General features: G+C 39.5%; 1 protein-coding gene across 1 annotated transcript in view; it reads right to left on the bottom strand.

Moving 5' to 3' along the window:
- hnf4b (hepatic nuclear factor 4, beta) overlaps positions 1-15,654 on the bottom strand; it is a 28,727-nt gene extending 13,073 nt beyond the window's left edge. Inside the window, exons 1-4 of the mRNA XM_036587417.1 lie at positions 15,135-15,654; positions 9,382-9,403; positions 6,180-6,323; positions 1,959-2,053 (exon numbers count right to left, since the gene is read on the bottom strand). Of these exons, the coding sequence (XP_036443310.1) occupies positions 1,959-2,053; positions 6,180-6,323; positions 9,382-9,403; positions 15,135-15,249 (376 nt within the window). The 5' untranslated portion in view covers positions 15,250-15,654. The remainder of the gene's footprint in view (positions 1-1,958; positions 2,054-6,179; positions 6,324-9,381; positions 9,404-15,134) is intronic.
- Positions 15,655-16,443: the final 789 nt, after the last annotated feature.

Here is a 16,443-nt window from a genome sequence, read left to right as displayed (position 1 = left end):
GTCATGGACTCGACATTTCCAGATACTTGATAATTATCTCCAAATAATATGGATTAACGTCACACGCGCAGGCTTAAGAAGAAAGTCTGGCTCAATGTTTAGGTCTCAAATGCGAAATTAAAATTATGCTGATTTAACCCTCTACTGCACGCATTATGAGATAAATTAAAAAAATATTCAATCCACTTTTCTTGCATAGAACGATCCGTGATTTATTTTTTTCAAACCCGATTATTAAATACAAAACATTAAAAAAAAAAAAATAAAAATAACGAGTGCAAAATTAACATTATGCTGATTTAACCCTCTACTGCATGCATTATGAGATAAATTAAAAAATATTCAATCCACTTTTCTTGCAAAAAACGATCCATGATTTATTTTTTTCGAGCCTGATTATTAAATACAAAAACATTAAAATAAATAAATAAATAAATAAATAAATAATGTGTGCAAAATTAACACTATGCTGATTTAACCCTTCTACTACACGCATTATGAGATACATTTAAAAAATATTCAATTCACTTTTCTTGCATAAAATCATCCTTGATTTATGTTTTTCGAACCCTGATTATTAAATACAAAAACATAAAATAAATAATGTGTGCAGGGGTCCTTTTAGAGTATGTTGCCTTGAGGCAACATTGTGTGACAATGAGAAGAAATGATAAAGAGCTGTGTTCCCTGAAGTGGTGAGACCTGGCTTGTGACTGGCTAAATCCATTCCACTGTTGTACAGTGTTGCTTCTAGGCAAGAAACACATTTCTGCAAAATCTCCTAACAATAGAAAAGGATCGAATAGAAAAGAACGTTAAAAAACGTTTAAATGCGTCCACTAGGAGATTGTATGACCGAGCACATGCTTTTTATTGACTTACTCAAACTCTTCTCTTTATTGTTAACCCTATCATTGTCTTTAAATATGTATGTTACTGTAAAGTGAGGAAAATGAGTATGTTGCCCTGAGGCAACATCATGCAATAGAGGGTTAAGATATGGAGACAACAGTAGATAACTCACTTATATTCTTGGAAGATGTCATTCACCAAGTCTTGACTAAGTTCTCTTTGAATACTTTTTCAAGATTCTCGCAATCGTCAGATTCAGCCACTCGGGGAAGGGGTCCGAAACACAACTGACATTACAAATTTACAGCTTAGTTGTTCTTATAGAATACTGAATCATTACTGGACGATACTCAAGGTTTCAGTATTGGTATTGGAAAAGAAAAGCATGGTGTCTGCCATCTCTGGTTTAGTGAGACATTTAAATGTTTTTGAAAATGAATGTGTTCTAAATATTTATTTATTGCAACCTGATTGCCATATATATATATATATATATATATATATATATATATATATATATGCAGGCATAACATTATGACCACCTCCTTTTTTCTACCATCATTGTCCATTTTATCAGCTCCACTTACTATATAGGTGCACTTTGAAGTTCTACAGTTACAGACTGTAGTCCATCTGTTTCTCTGCATACTTTGTTAGCCCCCTTTTACCCTGTTCTTCAGTGGTCAGGACCCCCATGGACCCTCACAGAGCAGGTACTATTTGGGTGGTGGATCATTCTCAGCACTGCAGTAACACTGATGTGGTGGTGGTGTGTTAGTGTGTGTTGTGCTGGTATGAGTGGATCAGACACAGCAGTGCTGCTAGAGTTTTTAAACACCTCAGTATCTAACAAAGTATGCAGAGAAACAGATGCACTACAGTCTGTAACTGTAGAACTACAAAGTGACAAGGTGTCGAAACAAAATCTCCAAAATAATAACTTTACAGAGGAAGGAAAAAACCTTCTTTATTTGTAATGTAAGTCAACGGAACCAGACTATTTTCATTTTATTCCATTTCTTTTGGAATTTACATACAATGTAAAGGGCAACAGGCATCACTTCAAAATAAATAAAGACTTCAAGGTAAAAAATAAAAAATCTCACCTTCTTTCCTCATTCCAGCTCTGAAGCACTTTCTCAGCCTGCAGTATCGACACTGATTCCTTTTGTCTTTGTCCACCACACACTGCCTGCTGAACCTACACACATACAGAGACACGCTATAATTCTCACATGTGCAGAGCTATACAGCCATACAGAGTCGACCTGATGAAACACTTCATATGTCACACTCTGAAAATAGGACACGGTTGTGTTGTGGCATGTCCTCTAGCCACCCCTGAACAACTAGAAAATGACATTTCCTCTCATAGTCGAACTGTGAAATCAACCCTCTCTGACACTCACTCATTGCTGGCTTGTGTGCCTGGACAAGTCCTGATCTATTATCGTAATGATTGTTTATTTGACATGATCCTCATCTACATGATACTGAACGACGTAGGGCTACTAGAACAAGTCTTATCATTTAACTTTAACCCAACTTGGATGGCTGCACATCTCTTTCTGTTCACCACATTCAGAAGCACACTGTTAGAAATAACGGTTCTGTTCAGGTACATTTTTCGCTCATTAAGGTACAAACAATGTAAACGTTCTCTCAAAGGTACAACAGTGGTTTTAAGGTCCAGCTGTGCTGCTTAAGTAAGTTTTTCCCCATGTAAAAGTTCGTATTTGTACCTTTTCATAACCGAATGTTTTAAAACAGAACAATAAAAAAGGCTGGAGACGAGACGGGGTGTGAGGAGTCAGTACAGCTTAGAACATATCATTTCAGTGGATTATGGTGCAGTTATATTCCCTGACTAAAGGTACTAAAGGAACCAACCCAGTGACAAGAGGGGCACTGTCCAAGTGACAGTTTAGTCCCTTTATTTCTGAGAGTGTATGTAGTAAACCACACTCACAGGAAAGCACTGTTACTTCCATTAACTAATTCTAGGAGTTACTTCTAATCGATATAGAACATTTACAGGTGGAGGTTCTTTAAACTTTGAAGAGGTTCTTCACCCACACATCTCACTCTCAAAAATAATTCTTAAAAAAAAATCACCCATTTTCACACCCAAGTTCCTGAGGGAGGTAACATTGTTTCTCTATGGCATTACTCTGACCAGCTTTTTGAGATTCATTCACATTTATTTTCAAGAGTGTACATCCAGCTTTAGTTTGCACAGGAATCAAAGTTTGTTAGGTGATATTCTTCTTTGTTTGGGTTATTTAAAGCAGATTTTTTTTCTAAATGTCTGCATAATTAGATTGTTATTATTTATTTACTTACTTACTTACTTATTTTAATTACCTGCAGCTCAAAATGTGTGTGCAAAATGAGCATATATAACATACTAGCACATGTTTAGTGCTTTCTATCAGCCAAAGTCCAAGTATGAAAGTTCTTTGTTCTTTACTGGGCCAAAGTGGAATTTTAAATTTGTAAACGAAAAATCAGTTCTCTATTTAAATAAAACAAATAAAGTCCTACTTTTCAAGTAAGAGGTACATGACTATTTAGCACAATGAGTCATACATATTTTTGCTATAACATTTTGGTAGAGGTATGCAGTTACCTGGCACACCAACATAGACCGGCCTAAATCAAGATAATAAATCAGTAAATTGTGCAATCGTAGTTAATATACAGTCATTGAGAGCGGTTTAGTGTGAAATGCTCTGTTCTAGGGAAACTTATCAAGTCAGAATTGTTCACAGTACTGGTGATAGCAACTAGACATTTGAAGTGTTTAATGCCTCTTAAAGCTACATCACAAAAAAATATTACATGAAATGGTTACAAATACGCTCCCTGATTTCTGAGACATTGCTTTTTGGACAGTCTCGAGAAAATCTTTTGGCCTGAAATGCATTTCACGTAATACATTCATGGCAGAAAGGTACATGCAGGGTGTTGTAAGGCAAAACAGTTCCTAGATAGTCTCAGGTTTACCATAATTTTACTGTTGTACCAATGTATCAACATTACATATAAATAGTAAAAGAATGTCACCTGGTTCCTATCACCACCACTGTAAAGAAATCTGAGTCTCTAACTTTCTCTGCACCATTTCACATAGAACCACTCTGAATGATTGTTTAAATTTCAACCTTTAAATTATAATGAGATTATGAAAAAAAAAAAACATTGAAATTTCCCTTAATAAAATAAAACACTAAGACTTATCTAAGACTTATTAAGACAGAAAATATCCAAAAGCAATTAGGAACACAATGTAAGGGAGTAAAATAGTAGAGTCAATTCATCACAAAAGTAGGCCTGCTCAAGCAAGTACCTGTACTCAATAAACCGGAACAAAACCTTATATCTTCATTTTTGATGTTTTTCAGTTCTTGACATAGTTGAAGAATACCTGTTACCCTTTACATTGTATGTGAATTTCATGATGAATGGACCAAAAGAAATGGGCCAAAATTACTCAGAAAAAAGTCTGGTTCCATAGACTTACATTTAAAGTAAAGTAGGTTTTTTCCTTCTTCTGTAAAGTTACCATTTTGGAGATACAAGTTTTTTTTCCAACAACAGCGAAATGTAAGTAGGGTTGGAACATAACAGAATACAAGTGTTGCGAATATGTAATCAGAATCTGTATTCAGTCCAAGTGACCTTTTTAAAGGCAGTATTCAGAATACAGTTACTTTTTAATTGATTAAAGGAATACTTTTAGAATATTTATCCCCTAAAAATATATAAAAACAATCTTTAAAAAAAAACACCATCACTGTTTATTTATAAATTGTTTTTACATAAGCTCACAGCATGTAAAGACATACTGTAAAGAAGAACTCAAAGGGCTTATTTACACACACTGAAGTTGCCACTAAAGTCTGTGTACACTGATAAATCAATGCAACGAGCCAGCCATTAAACTCAGTGTTACTAAACTCCTCTCAGGGATGATGTTCCCTCGGTAGTGGGCGCAAGTGATAAACTTAGCTTTGGTATTTTACTAGACTTGTGCACGTATTTCACATAACTGCCTACTCAATGGCCAAATTTGTAAGTAAATTTTGTTACAGGAATATGACAAATTGTTTGCCTAATTTCTAAGTTGGATTATGGGAGCAGCAGACCATAAGAGCCAAAATAATGTTGAGTATTTTGCAACTTAATTTAAATAAATGAATTAACAGAAGAACTACATGAAGAAAACTGCCAACCAGTAACAATGAGAAACAGTGTTAATTAAATAAAAATTACAACAGCAGAGTTTTTCGCATGTGCACTATCAAAGTGTACTCTAAAGGCTCCTGAATGATACTTTTTTATGTGTTGTAATAGAATACATTATTAAATACATTTAGGCCCAATCCCGTTTCCTATTTTCACCCCTAGCCCTTGTTTTTGAGTGTCACCTTGCACCTTGGAACAGAGTTATAAGGGGTAGTAGTTAAAATCTTCCTCTATGAAATGGAACAACCCTCAAATAAAAAAACAACATTACTGCATTAACAGCTACCTAGGCTCTGTAGGCGACCCTGCCAGTCTGCAGTGACAGCAGAGGAGGGTAAAGTTCAGCTCCTCACTGCTGGGCTTTAGTTACATTTAGGGCATCATATGCTTTCAAAGAGGGGGGCAATTATTTATTATCACCCATCCCTAATTCTTCAGTGATATGAAGGTGAAGTCAGATATTCACCAGATTCTTGTTCGAATTTTCCAGTTCCACCTTAAATGAAGCAGCAATTACATTCTGGCGCTTCAGGCGTCAGAACTGCTGGACTATTTAAGGTGGAACGGGTAATTTATCTAGCTAGCTACCGAGACATCAGCATACTACTAGTGATTTTAATGCTTGTTATGAAGAAATGGGCCATAATACATTGAAACGTCATTAAACTAAGATAATACAATAGTAATCGTAATTTTTAATGGAGAAAATTCTCACATTTTTGGGTTTCTCTTATCACTTGTGCAGCCATCTCTATGTTGTTTTCCTAACACTCTGCTTGGACTGTGACTCTGAAAAACCTCCATTTGGAGGGTCATGTAGCCCTAACACTTCGCCCTACCCCTCTATCTCAACAAGAATTGGGACACCCTGCCCCTAGACGTGAACGCACAAAACTAAGTGGGAGGGGCTAATCACTACTGTTTTAAAGTATTCTGCCCAACTATTTACTCTGATTACTACTCAAATTATTTTGATCTTTAGAATGTATGTATATATATATATATATATATATATATATATATATATATATATATATATACATACACACACTAGAATCCCATTCCTGCCCTGTTCTCACCTGCATGTATAAGCGTGGTTCTTGCGGACGCTCCGCCTGAAGAAGCCTTTGCACCCATCGCAGCTGTTTGCGCCGTAGTGTTTCCCGGTGGCCTTATCGGCGCAGATGGAGCAGAGAGCGCCGCTGGCCTGCTGCAGTCCGGCCGTCCCCTGCAGGTGAAGACTCAGACAGCAGTGGTTCTGCAATGTGGTGAAAAAAGGCCAGTGTGAGATGTGCTGAGCTTGATAGCCACCAGCGTTCCTATGCAGCGTTTGTTATATACACTAACTAGCTTTGTTGTTTTATTTACATATCTTTGGTGAATGCTGGACGGTGTCTAGTGGGCGTTTTCTTTGGTTCAGCAGAGCTAAAATTAGCACTAGACATCAACCTTGGGCCTATTGGTAACTCTTGGATTTTTTTTTCTATAACATCATTTATTTCTATACATTCTGTTTTTAATATTTCTCTTTTGCAGTTAATGATTGTTTTTTTTTCTTTTTTTTTTCCTACAACTCAAGTTTAAAAGCTCTTAAAAAATATAACAGCAGTGCTAAAATGTTTTATGCTGTTCTGTGTTCAGAAAATGAATGTATTCTTTTACACTAAAATGTTGCTCAAATGCTCCATATCAACCCATTCATTTTGGACTTGCTTGGGAGCGCCCTCTAGTGTTTGAGAAACCCAGAAGACATTGCATAGTGGTAGTTCTCCTCTCTACAAGTTCTCTGCCACAATGTCGTATTTACTAGTGGGAAACTCACTGGGCCCTTTTCACAAAGAGTCATGATTACTTAGGGTTTAAGCATTAAGCAGGGTAAAACTAACTTCCGCTTCATACAACTACTGCAGAAGCGATGTCAAAATGATATAGTAGTGTACTATAATGCTCAAATAATGAGCTACAACAGGCAAGATATGTTAGTCTTTGTGAGAATAAGAAGTGGATCGAAGCCCTGATTTAACTTTAAACAGAGCTAAAATGCTGTATATGTTGGATCGCCCTTGTTTTTACTGCAGTCTGCTGCAGCTGCCTCACATCAAGCAGTCTCTGTGTCTTTGTACAACATGCCAGCGATTTCTGTAATATTTCTGTTTTTAAAAGAAAGAAGAATTGTTATAGGTAGCATGAACCTGATGGACTCATATAATCTAGCTACGCTGGCTAGAAGCCAGCTATTGGCTATTGCTAACAGTACATATTATTCCAAACTAGATTACCCGGCTAACATAAAGCAGCTTTCTAAATCACCAGTTAATTTTGTACTCATCTTTAAAAAGCCAATGCAGGCAATAAACCGTCAATGAAGTAATTCTTACATGATCAGCTTGGTACAAACAGCTAACGTTAGCTGGCACATTATGGCGGAGATGTTACGTGGCTCTTCCCAGATCACAAACAACTAGCTGGCTGTATAAGAAAATGGAAATCAAAATGTCAGAGCATAACCGCAATGCTAAGATACAAGTTAGCTAGGAGTCTCGTTTGTGATTGAGATTGAGTGAAAGGTTGATGTTATCCAAAGAACTGCTTCAAAAATCAAAAATTTATATTTGAACTCTTTAACGACCTTGTAACTCAGGGGATCCCATGATATTCAAGAGAAAAATGTTCACAGGACAAAACGTATCGGGTTCTGAACATTTTTATTTAACACTGGAGCGATAGAGGTGATTTTTTGAAAACCCTATTCATTCTGGCCATAGACCACTGTGGTCGTGCGTCATTCTGTAGTCCTCGTTATGCCCATATTAAGGACTCTGGGTCTGAGCTCCATTTCTCTATGGCCAGAATGAATAGGGTTTTCGAAAAATCGCCTCTATCGCCCCCTGTGTTAAATAAAAATGTTCACGTTTTGTCCTGTGAACATTTTTCTCCTGAACACCACTGGATCCTCTGAATTACGAGGTCGTTAAAGAGCTATAATACTAATATTGCTACATGTGAGCTAAAGCTACTGCGCATCAATTTGATGTCACTAAGCTACACAAAACTAAGGCGGGCTGTGGCGCTGCTCTGACGAGCTGTGCTACCTTATCGAAATGTTCTACTGTCATGTATATTTACGGGTATGCCAGTAAATAACACCTGTGGGTAGAATATTTTCATAGGCTAAAACTCCTTATCAAAAGTACTACCTGTGTTAAAACTACGAGGCTGAATTAGCTTTTTTTTCGCAGTTTCCTGTTTGAATGTTCCTGTCCCACCTTAAATTGTGCAGCAGCTGTGACTAGCTATCACAAACATTAGCAAACGAGACAAAATACTGACCTGTCGGTTCTGTGAAACAGCAAAAATAAGTTAATGTTACTCAGTTAAGTGGAAATAGAGAAACCTCCTCATATCAGGCCTTTCAGCCCTCCATGAAGCTGAACTCAGCTTCTTTTTAGTCGGCTGCTTGTTCGAATTTCCCTGTATGGCACAGCAGTTCAGAACGTGACTGTTGCACCATTTAAGGTGGAACGGGGAAAAGTCGAACAAAAAAAGCTGGCGAATGTCCTGAGAAGATGTCCACAGAAAAATCTTACCAGCATTAAACTAATAATTAGGATATTCTGAGAGCTGAAATCAGTTTATCAGGGGGTGATAACCTGCTTAAGGGGGCTGTCAGTCTAATGACGTGAACTCAGTGCACAGTAGCTTTAGCTCACATGTAGCAGTATTCATATTTCAACTCTTTAACGACCTTGTAATTCAGAGGATCCAGTGTTATTTGAGAGGCGAATGCTCACAGGACAAAATGTATCGGGTTCTGAACATTTTTATTTAACACAGGGGGCGCTAGAGGCGATTTTTCAGAAACCCTATTCATTCTGGCCATAGCGAAATGGAGCTTAGACCCGGAGTCCCTAATATGGGTTTAAAAGCATGGCGCCGACTACAAAATGACCACAGGACTATAGTTGTCTATTGGTTTTTTGCTGACGCTCTCCCAACTCGGAAACCCAGGGCTCTTTTATACTTTTATATGTAGTATGAATATGGTAGACCTTGTTTAGATGTAGCTAGCTACGCGAGAAGCCATTGCTAACTGTAGCTGTATTCCCAAAGAAGGAAGCTAACCTAGCTTTCAAGAGCTGCTGGCACCAGCTGGCTAACGTGGAGCAGATTCTGTGACACATTTACAGCATGCCAGCGATTTCTGTGACATAAACGCAAACCAAAAACTTTTATATGTTAAGTCTATTTGACAGACTTCGTTTAAATTATCTTTTAGCTTATGGTAGGCTAGGGACTACAGGCTCTAATTAGCTAGCCCACCATTAGCAGTTTAAGCATAGATATCCAAACCTAGATGCTGTGTTGAGGCGATATGTTTGTGCGTCCGCCATGTTGGAGCGGTCAAGATCCGCTGTGAACGAATTCACTTCTACTGAGAGACGATGAGTCTCAGGATTAAATCGGCCACAACTTCCTTATTACTCAACCGATTTTCACTAAAATTTGTTTCGTTATAATCCTCAGATACAGATTAATCTAGGTTGCCCGGATCTGCTCTCGGTAGCTTTTATTTCTTTAATAACTGATCGTGCTAATTAGCCACCCGGACCAGCAGGAAAGTATTCAGTCTGAACCTGACGTGAGTTTAGCGCGAGCTCCTGTAAAAACACTTGTGTGAATCACTTCTAATCTTCATACTCAGGAGTACGGAGCTAAAGTTGGCGTCCTATTCGCCAGCTTCGTGTTCGAGTTTTCCCGTTCCACCTTAAATGGTGCCGCAGTCACTTTCTGGTGCCTGAAGCTGCACTGTTTAAGGTGGAACGGGTTAAGGAATGCTATAACTACAAGAATTAACCATCATTGTAAATAAATATACATAAAGTTAAGATCATCTAAATAGACAATTAAATGAAATAAGCTTAGTAGAAAACCAGAGGAAAAACAATCACATCAACAGGTTCTCTGTGCCTCACCAACAACACGGCCATATCAACATAAACATCACACAAACAATACGCATCACACACACATGAGTGTGGATCGCTGTGTTCCCTCAGTTATATAATCCTATCCCACTTTCTGAGTGTAATATTCTTGAAATAGTGTAATTTTGGACAGTATCTCTCTTAAACTGCCGCTATGTAATGGTACAGAATGCAGTCCAGCAGCGATGTTGACCGCCCCAAAATGGCGGCGCCGTTGACGTGCCTGGCTGGACCCAACGCGGCATCTAGGTGTGTATACCTATGAAGGCAACACGAACATCGTCGCGCGGACGTTTACGTCAGCATTTGCCGCCAAAAATAAAACGCGTCACTGAACGGTTCGAAATGATGGTGCAGAATCGTGGCGTACAGTTTTGACGACTGATGTTAGTCGAAATGCTGTGAAAGTGAAACTCAGAAATGCCGCAGAACAACACAGAAAACGCGCTGCCTTCCGAGAGGTACCTTAAAGATGTTTTATTTTCGTTTTCTTCGTTTTTCAGACATCACCAGATATGTTGTGGTTTTCAGTGGTCTGGTCGTGAACTTGAGGATTAAGGAACTGGGTCTAAACAAGCTCCATTTAGCTGTTAGCCTCGTCTTCTTGTCGCAAAACTGGGGAAATTACTGAAAGTAATTCACTCCAGAATTATTACTTAGCAGACTTGTGAAAATGACAGACATGGGAGATTTGTATTGGATTTAAACCACAAATCTTGTTGGTAATCATTAAATTACAGCACCTCCTGAGGTAAAACTTGTCCAGCTCGAACAGGGTTTTAGAGTCAACCGCCCTCAGGAAATGGCGGGAAGAAGCAGCTCGCGGAACAGACCACTGTAGTCGTGTCTTCATTTTGTAGTTATGCCCATATTAGGAACTCTGGGTCTAAGCTCCATTTCTCTATGGCCAGAATGAATAGGGTTTCCGAAAAATCGCCTCTATCGCCCCCTGTGTTAAATAAAAATGTTCAGAACCCGGTACGTTTTGTCCTGTAAACATTTTTCTCTCGAATAACACTGGATCCTCTGAATTACAAGGTCGTTAAAGAGTTGAAATGTGAATACTGCTACATGTGAGCTAAAGCTACTGTGCGCTGAGTTCACGTCATTAGACTGACAGCCCCCTTAAGCAGGTTATCACCCCCTGATAAACTGATTTCAGCTCTCAGAATATCCTAATTATTAGTTTAATGCTGGTAACATTTTTCTGAGGACATTTTCTCAGGACATTCGCCAGCTTTTTGTTGGACTTTTCCTGTTCCACCTTAAATGGTGCAGCAGTCACATTCTGAACTGCTGTGGAATTTAAGGTGGAACGGGAAAATTCGAACAAGCAGGCGGCTAAAAAGAAGCTGACTTCAGCTTCATGGAGGGTTGAAAGGCCACTGGTATTTGGGAGAAAAATGTCTTTAACGGCCTCATAATTCAGAGGATCCAGTGTTATTCGAGAGGAGAATGTTCACAGGACAAAACGTATCGGGTTCTGAACATTTGTGTTTAACACAGGGGGCGCTAGAGGCGATTTTTCAAAAACCCTATTCATTCTGGCCATAGAGAAATGGAGCTCAGACCCGGAGTTCCTAATATGGGTATAACGAGGACTACAGAATGGTTTGACTGCAGAGCCGCAGTTTCACTCCAGCAGGTTCAAGCCAGTGGCATTCAGCGCATGCGCCGACCCTTGTGTTTTTTTCTTAGCGAATTTTAGGATAATCAACATTACAGTCGTTTTATGAGGGTTTCCAATAAATTTGCATTGGGCTAACGTTATATTTTAAGCTTGAGACTAAAACTAACTTTGGTTTGAGCGCATATAGAGATTCATGTGGTAAATACTACATGAACTACAGCTGATGTGTCTCTGGGTAAACTAATGGGTTATGTAGACATACAGCTCAGTTAACTTACCCTTAATACAAGGGCTTTATGTGTACACTTACATTACATGCACAGGAATAAAACTACCTTAAGCAGCTTAAACTGAGCATAGTGTTAAGCTTTACGCTAAAAAACAAACTTTAGTTTTTTAACGTGTCCTTGCTGAAAGTGTTTCTTCTGGTTTCTGATGGTTTTGTAAAGTGTTTTGGTTGATGGTTTAACCGGTTTCCAATGGCTGATTCGTATATGAACAACTTCCTGAAGGGTAATATGCATGGCGACATATACAACCAGCACAAACAGTCACTGTTTACATCAGAGACGTTATAAATGAGGAGACCGGCCACTGGCTGAAATATGAATGAGAACACTCAACTTTCTACAGCGGCGTTTTAGGGCCACTGATAATGAAAATAAAAATAGTAGACTTCGAGAATGGTGTTGTACTATTTCGAGAAAAATGTTGTAATATTGTAGTCAAAGGCTTTGCAAAAGGAACGCAGCACCTCCTCGTGTTAAATGAGGGGCGGTGAGTTGGTGGAGTTCTACTTTCATATCGATTCACCCATAAAGAAACACTCAGGCTCCCTGTCTCTCCTGCACATCAGCACCAGCCTGTTATTAGTATAAGAAATGGCTGAAACGGCTGAGCAGGAAACTGTGTTTATCTAGAATAAAGAGCCAGACGGACTCGGAGGAAACTGTCTGTCTGTGTTGTTGAAGGAGAATCTCAGGCAGGGTCGTCTACACGGCTATCGGGGGCTGCATCTACCCCCCATTCAAAGAGGGCATGAAGTTTCACAGACAGTGAGAATGATGATCAAAATGATCCACAGAGAGACAGGAGTGAGTGGAACTCTGGCGCCAGTACAGCAACCGAGACCCCAACGCGTTATAGAAGCCCCCCTACAGTTAGCCCCTCTACAGTTAGCCCACTTGATCCTCCAAATATTATGACTTTTTTTCTCGCAATATTACGACTTTAATCTCTAAAAGTCTACTATTTTTATTTTTATTAACAGTGGCCCTAAAACACCGTCGTAACTTTCCTATAAGGACTTTTACATGACACAATTGCGCTTTCATACTGCGCATGCGTTCCACTGGCATGAAACTGTGGGTGTAAATCTGTGGCTCTGCAGCCAGACATTATTGATAGTATTGATAATTAATGATAGTAAGAATGAACTGAAGACATAAGTGAAGGCGTCTGCTCCCCCTTTCAGTGAAGCCGCACGACAGTGTCAAACAAAAATCTATTGACCAAGTTGTCTTTTCTGCGGAGAGGGCTGGCAATAAAACAGCGTTCAGCTCAGAGAGCCTTCACCGGCAGCCATGCTGCTAGACCCAGGCCTCTGAGGCACCGCTAGTTATTACTTGGAGAAAGAAGAAACTCCCCATTTAATTAAACCAGTTACAGGTCAGTGGAAAGCTGAGGTCTGCAGCCATTTTCAGGCTAATTTTGTGCTGCTAGCTCTGTTTTAATTCAATCTCCTTATGTGTTGTAGGGTATTAAATTGCTCTCCTCCAGTATTCGATCTCGTCAGGATTGCTTCACATTGCTAAGGCAGTGACCATCAAATCCACTCTCCATGCAGGCCAGGCACAGTGGGGACAATGGCTATACGGCCTAATGTATGTAAATTACACACTTAGAGTTTGGAAATTTAGCAGCGAGGGGTTACACTTTTGTGTCTTGAATGCAGGCTTTGGGTTCAGAGGGCAGTTGTATTGAATTAAGAGATTACAATGCATCTGCCACCCAGCTCGCTGTGCTATGAAAGGAGCGCTGCCGGTGGACGCATCTTCCAAAGTGCCAGAGTGCCCCTGATTCAGCAGAACAGGCTCCTAATGATTACAGAAAATGAGATTAAGTAGGAGAGCATGAACACAGAGGAGTGATTGGGTCTCCTTTTTAAAAGTCAGAGCAAGAAACTTCATTTCTGATCACCTGCATCAGGACAAAAATGGCCAAACTCTTCCCAAATGTGAAAGAATTTTAAATTTAAGAGCAGTTAAGCACATGTCTTGGCTACGGTCTCAAAGACGTCAAACTCCCCACCGGTGGGCCGTCAGAGTGCCTTGAAACACAAACCTTTAGTGCTTGTCTGCAGTCTTGTGTGTGTGTTTAACTCATATGTGATATCACTCAATTGAAACCGCCCCCCTGAGAGAACTGCAAAGCTGCTTTCAGTAATGCATCTCCTGAACTGTAAAATCAAAGGAATCTGAGAGGTTCATTGTGATCTTTGATTTGTGATGTTGGCTTGGTGTATTTGGTTGATTGGACGCATATGATGGAAATCTCTATGCATGTTAAACCAAGAATAAAGCCATAATATTTCAAGAAAAAAGTTGTAATATTTTGAGAAAAAAGTTGTACGTTTTCGAGAATATAGTCGTAATATTCCAAGAATAAAGTCGTACTATTTGGAGGATAAAGTGGGCTAACTGTAGGCCGCTTCCATAACGCGTTAACGTCTCGGCTGCTGTACTGGTGCCGGCGTTCCACACTCCTGTCTCTTTGTTGATCGATCATTTTGATCATCATTCTCACTGTCTGTGAAACTTCATGCCCTCTCTGAATGGGGGGAGATGGAGCCCCGATAGCCGTGTAGACGACCCTGCCTGAGATTCTCCTTCAACAAAACAGACAGACAGTTTCCTCCGAGTCCGTCTGGCTCTTTATTCTAGATAAACACAGTTTCCTGCTCAGCCGTTTCAGCCGGTTCTTATACTAATAACAGGCTGGTGCTGATGTGCAGGAGAGACAGGAAGACTGAGTGTTTCTTTATGGGTGAATCGATATGAAAACTCCACCAACTCACCGCCCCTCATTTAACATGAGGAGGTGCTGCGTTCCTTTTGCAAAGCCTTTTCTTTCCTGGTATTAATGCCACTTTAATGTCGAAATTCTACAACTTTTTTTTTTTTTAAATATTACAGATTTTTTTCTCGAAATATTAAGACTTTTTTTCTCGAAATATTACGACTTTATTCTTGAAATATCATACCGTATAACGTTTTTCTCAAAATATTATGACTTTTTTCTTGAAATATTACAACTTTATTCTCGAAGTCTGCTATTTTTATTTTTATTAACAGTGGCCCTAAAACACTGTCGTAGTATTGAGACATGGTGGACTGCTTGTCGTAAATTATCACACCTACCTGTGACCACTGGCAGCACTCTCAGACTATCGAACTCCAGCATGGTGTAGCTTGGGTCCAAGCTCACAGCATAGTCAGTTGTGCCCAGATCCAGTGCACCTTCAGAGATCTTCATGGTATCGTGATCCTAACCCAGGCTGGATGGATGTGGCCTAGCTCTTTGCTTTGTTGAGACACTGAGACAGCCTAAACAGCACCACCTAATGTCCACCAAGGCCTTCTCACTCAGGTCATTCCTATTATTCTTCAAAATCACCAGGCTTTCAGTTCAGGCGACTCAAGATCCTTTAGGCTGCGTTGGTATTTATGTCTAAAAGACCTTTGGATTGGAACATCAATGCTTTCTTTCCTCTCTCTGCTGATAATCTGTCGCGTCTGATCACAAACCGGGGCTTCCAGACTTTCTTAAAACTGTCTCATATTCTTCTTTTAACTGTTCTCTATCCTTCAAACTGTTCTGTGTCAAGTTGGAGCGAGAGAAGCTGAGATTTGCTGTGCTATCAGTCTGTTTGCTGTGCTCTTATCAGTGTGGAGGGAATCATAAAGGGGAGGGCTCAGGCAAGTAAACATGATTCACTCAGCAATAGAAAACAACACTATTGTCACAGTTTACAGCACAGTTGTGTTTTACAGCTTCACAGCGATGGTTCGATGCATCTAGGCCTCAAATTTAGATGTACGCTCTGTGTTTGGTCTGCCAGCATAGCATTTGCCTGTTCTTCGTCTGTGCCTTCGCATAAATGAAGATTTTTGCTGTGGCCACTAGAGGCAGTGTTATGTCCCATTGGTGGTTTGTTTTTGCTGGCTGTTTGCCTGTTGTTTTGTGTGACGAAGCAAGAGCTTTCCGTTCACCTTTGCCCTGCAGTGTGTTTGCTATCAGGAAGTATTGATTAAAGGCAAAATGATAACGTGCCGTTGCATGATGTCCCTTCTCTTGCATTTCATTCAAATAGATTGCACAATCGAGAACACAGCTGTAAGCACAAATGTAGCATAGAGTTGGTTGTTTTCAGTACCAGGCTCTTTCATTAGGTGTTTGCCCGTATTCAGAATAATGTATTGTCAAATTTATCAGTTCAAGCTTTTAAAAAATGTCTCTGACTATAAATTCAGGCGAAGATAAACTTCCATGATCTATGCAGCATTCCTCAATGGCTCTGTCACAGTTATTAGAGATGCGTTCCCTGAGTTATGAGAGTGGCTTCTGAACAGTGTGGTGGTCAGTTGAGTCCAAAAAAGGAAGAGCTGGCTTATTAATGTCCTTCATTTTTAAGAGCATAAATTCCCAGACATCTATAAATTTGTCTGG

Source organism: Colossoma macropomum, unplaced genomic scaffold, assembly GCF_904425465.1.
Source record: "Colossoma macropomum unplaced genomic scaffold, Colossoma_macropomum, whole genome shotgun sequence".
Taxonomy (NCBI): Eukaryota; Metazoa; Chordata; class Actinopteri; order Characiformes; family Serrasalmidae; genus Colossoma; species Colossoma macropomum.
This window is presented reverse-complemented; position numbering and strand designations above follow the sequence as displayed.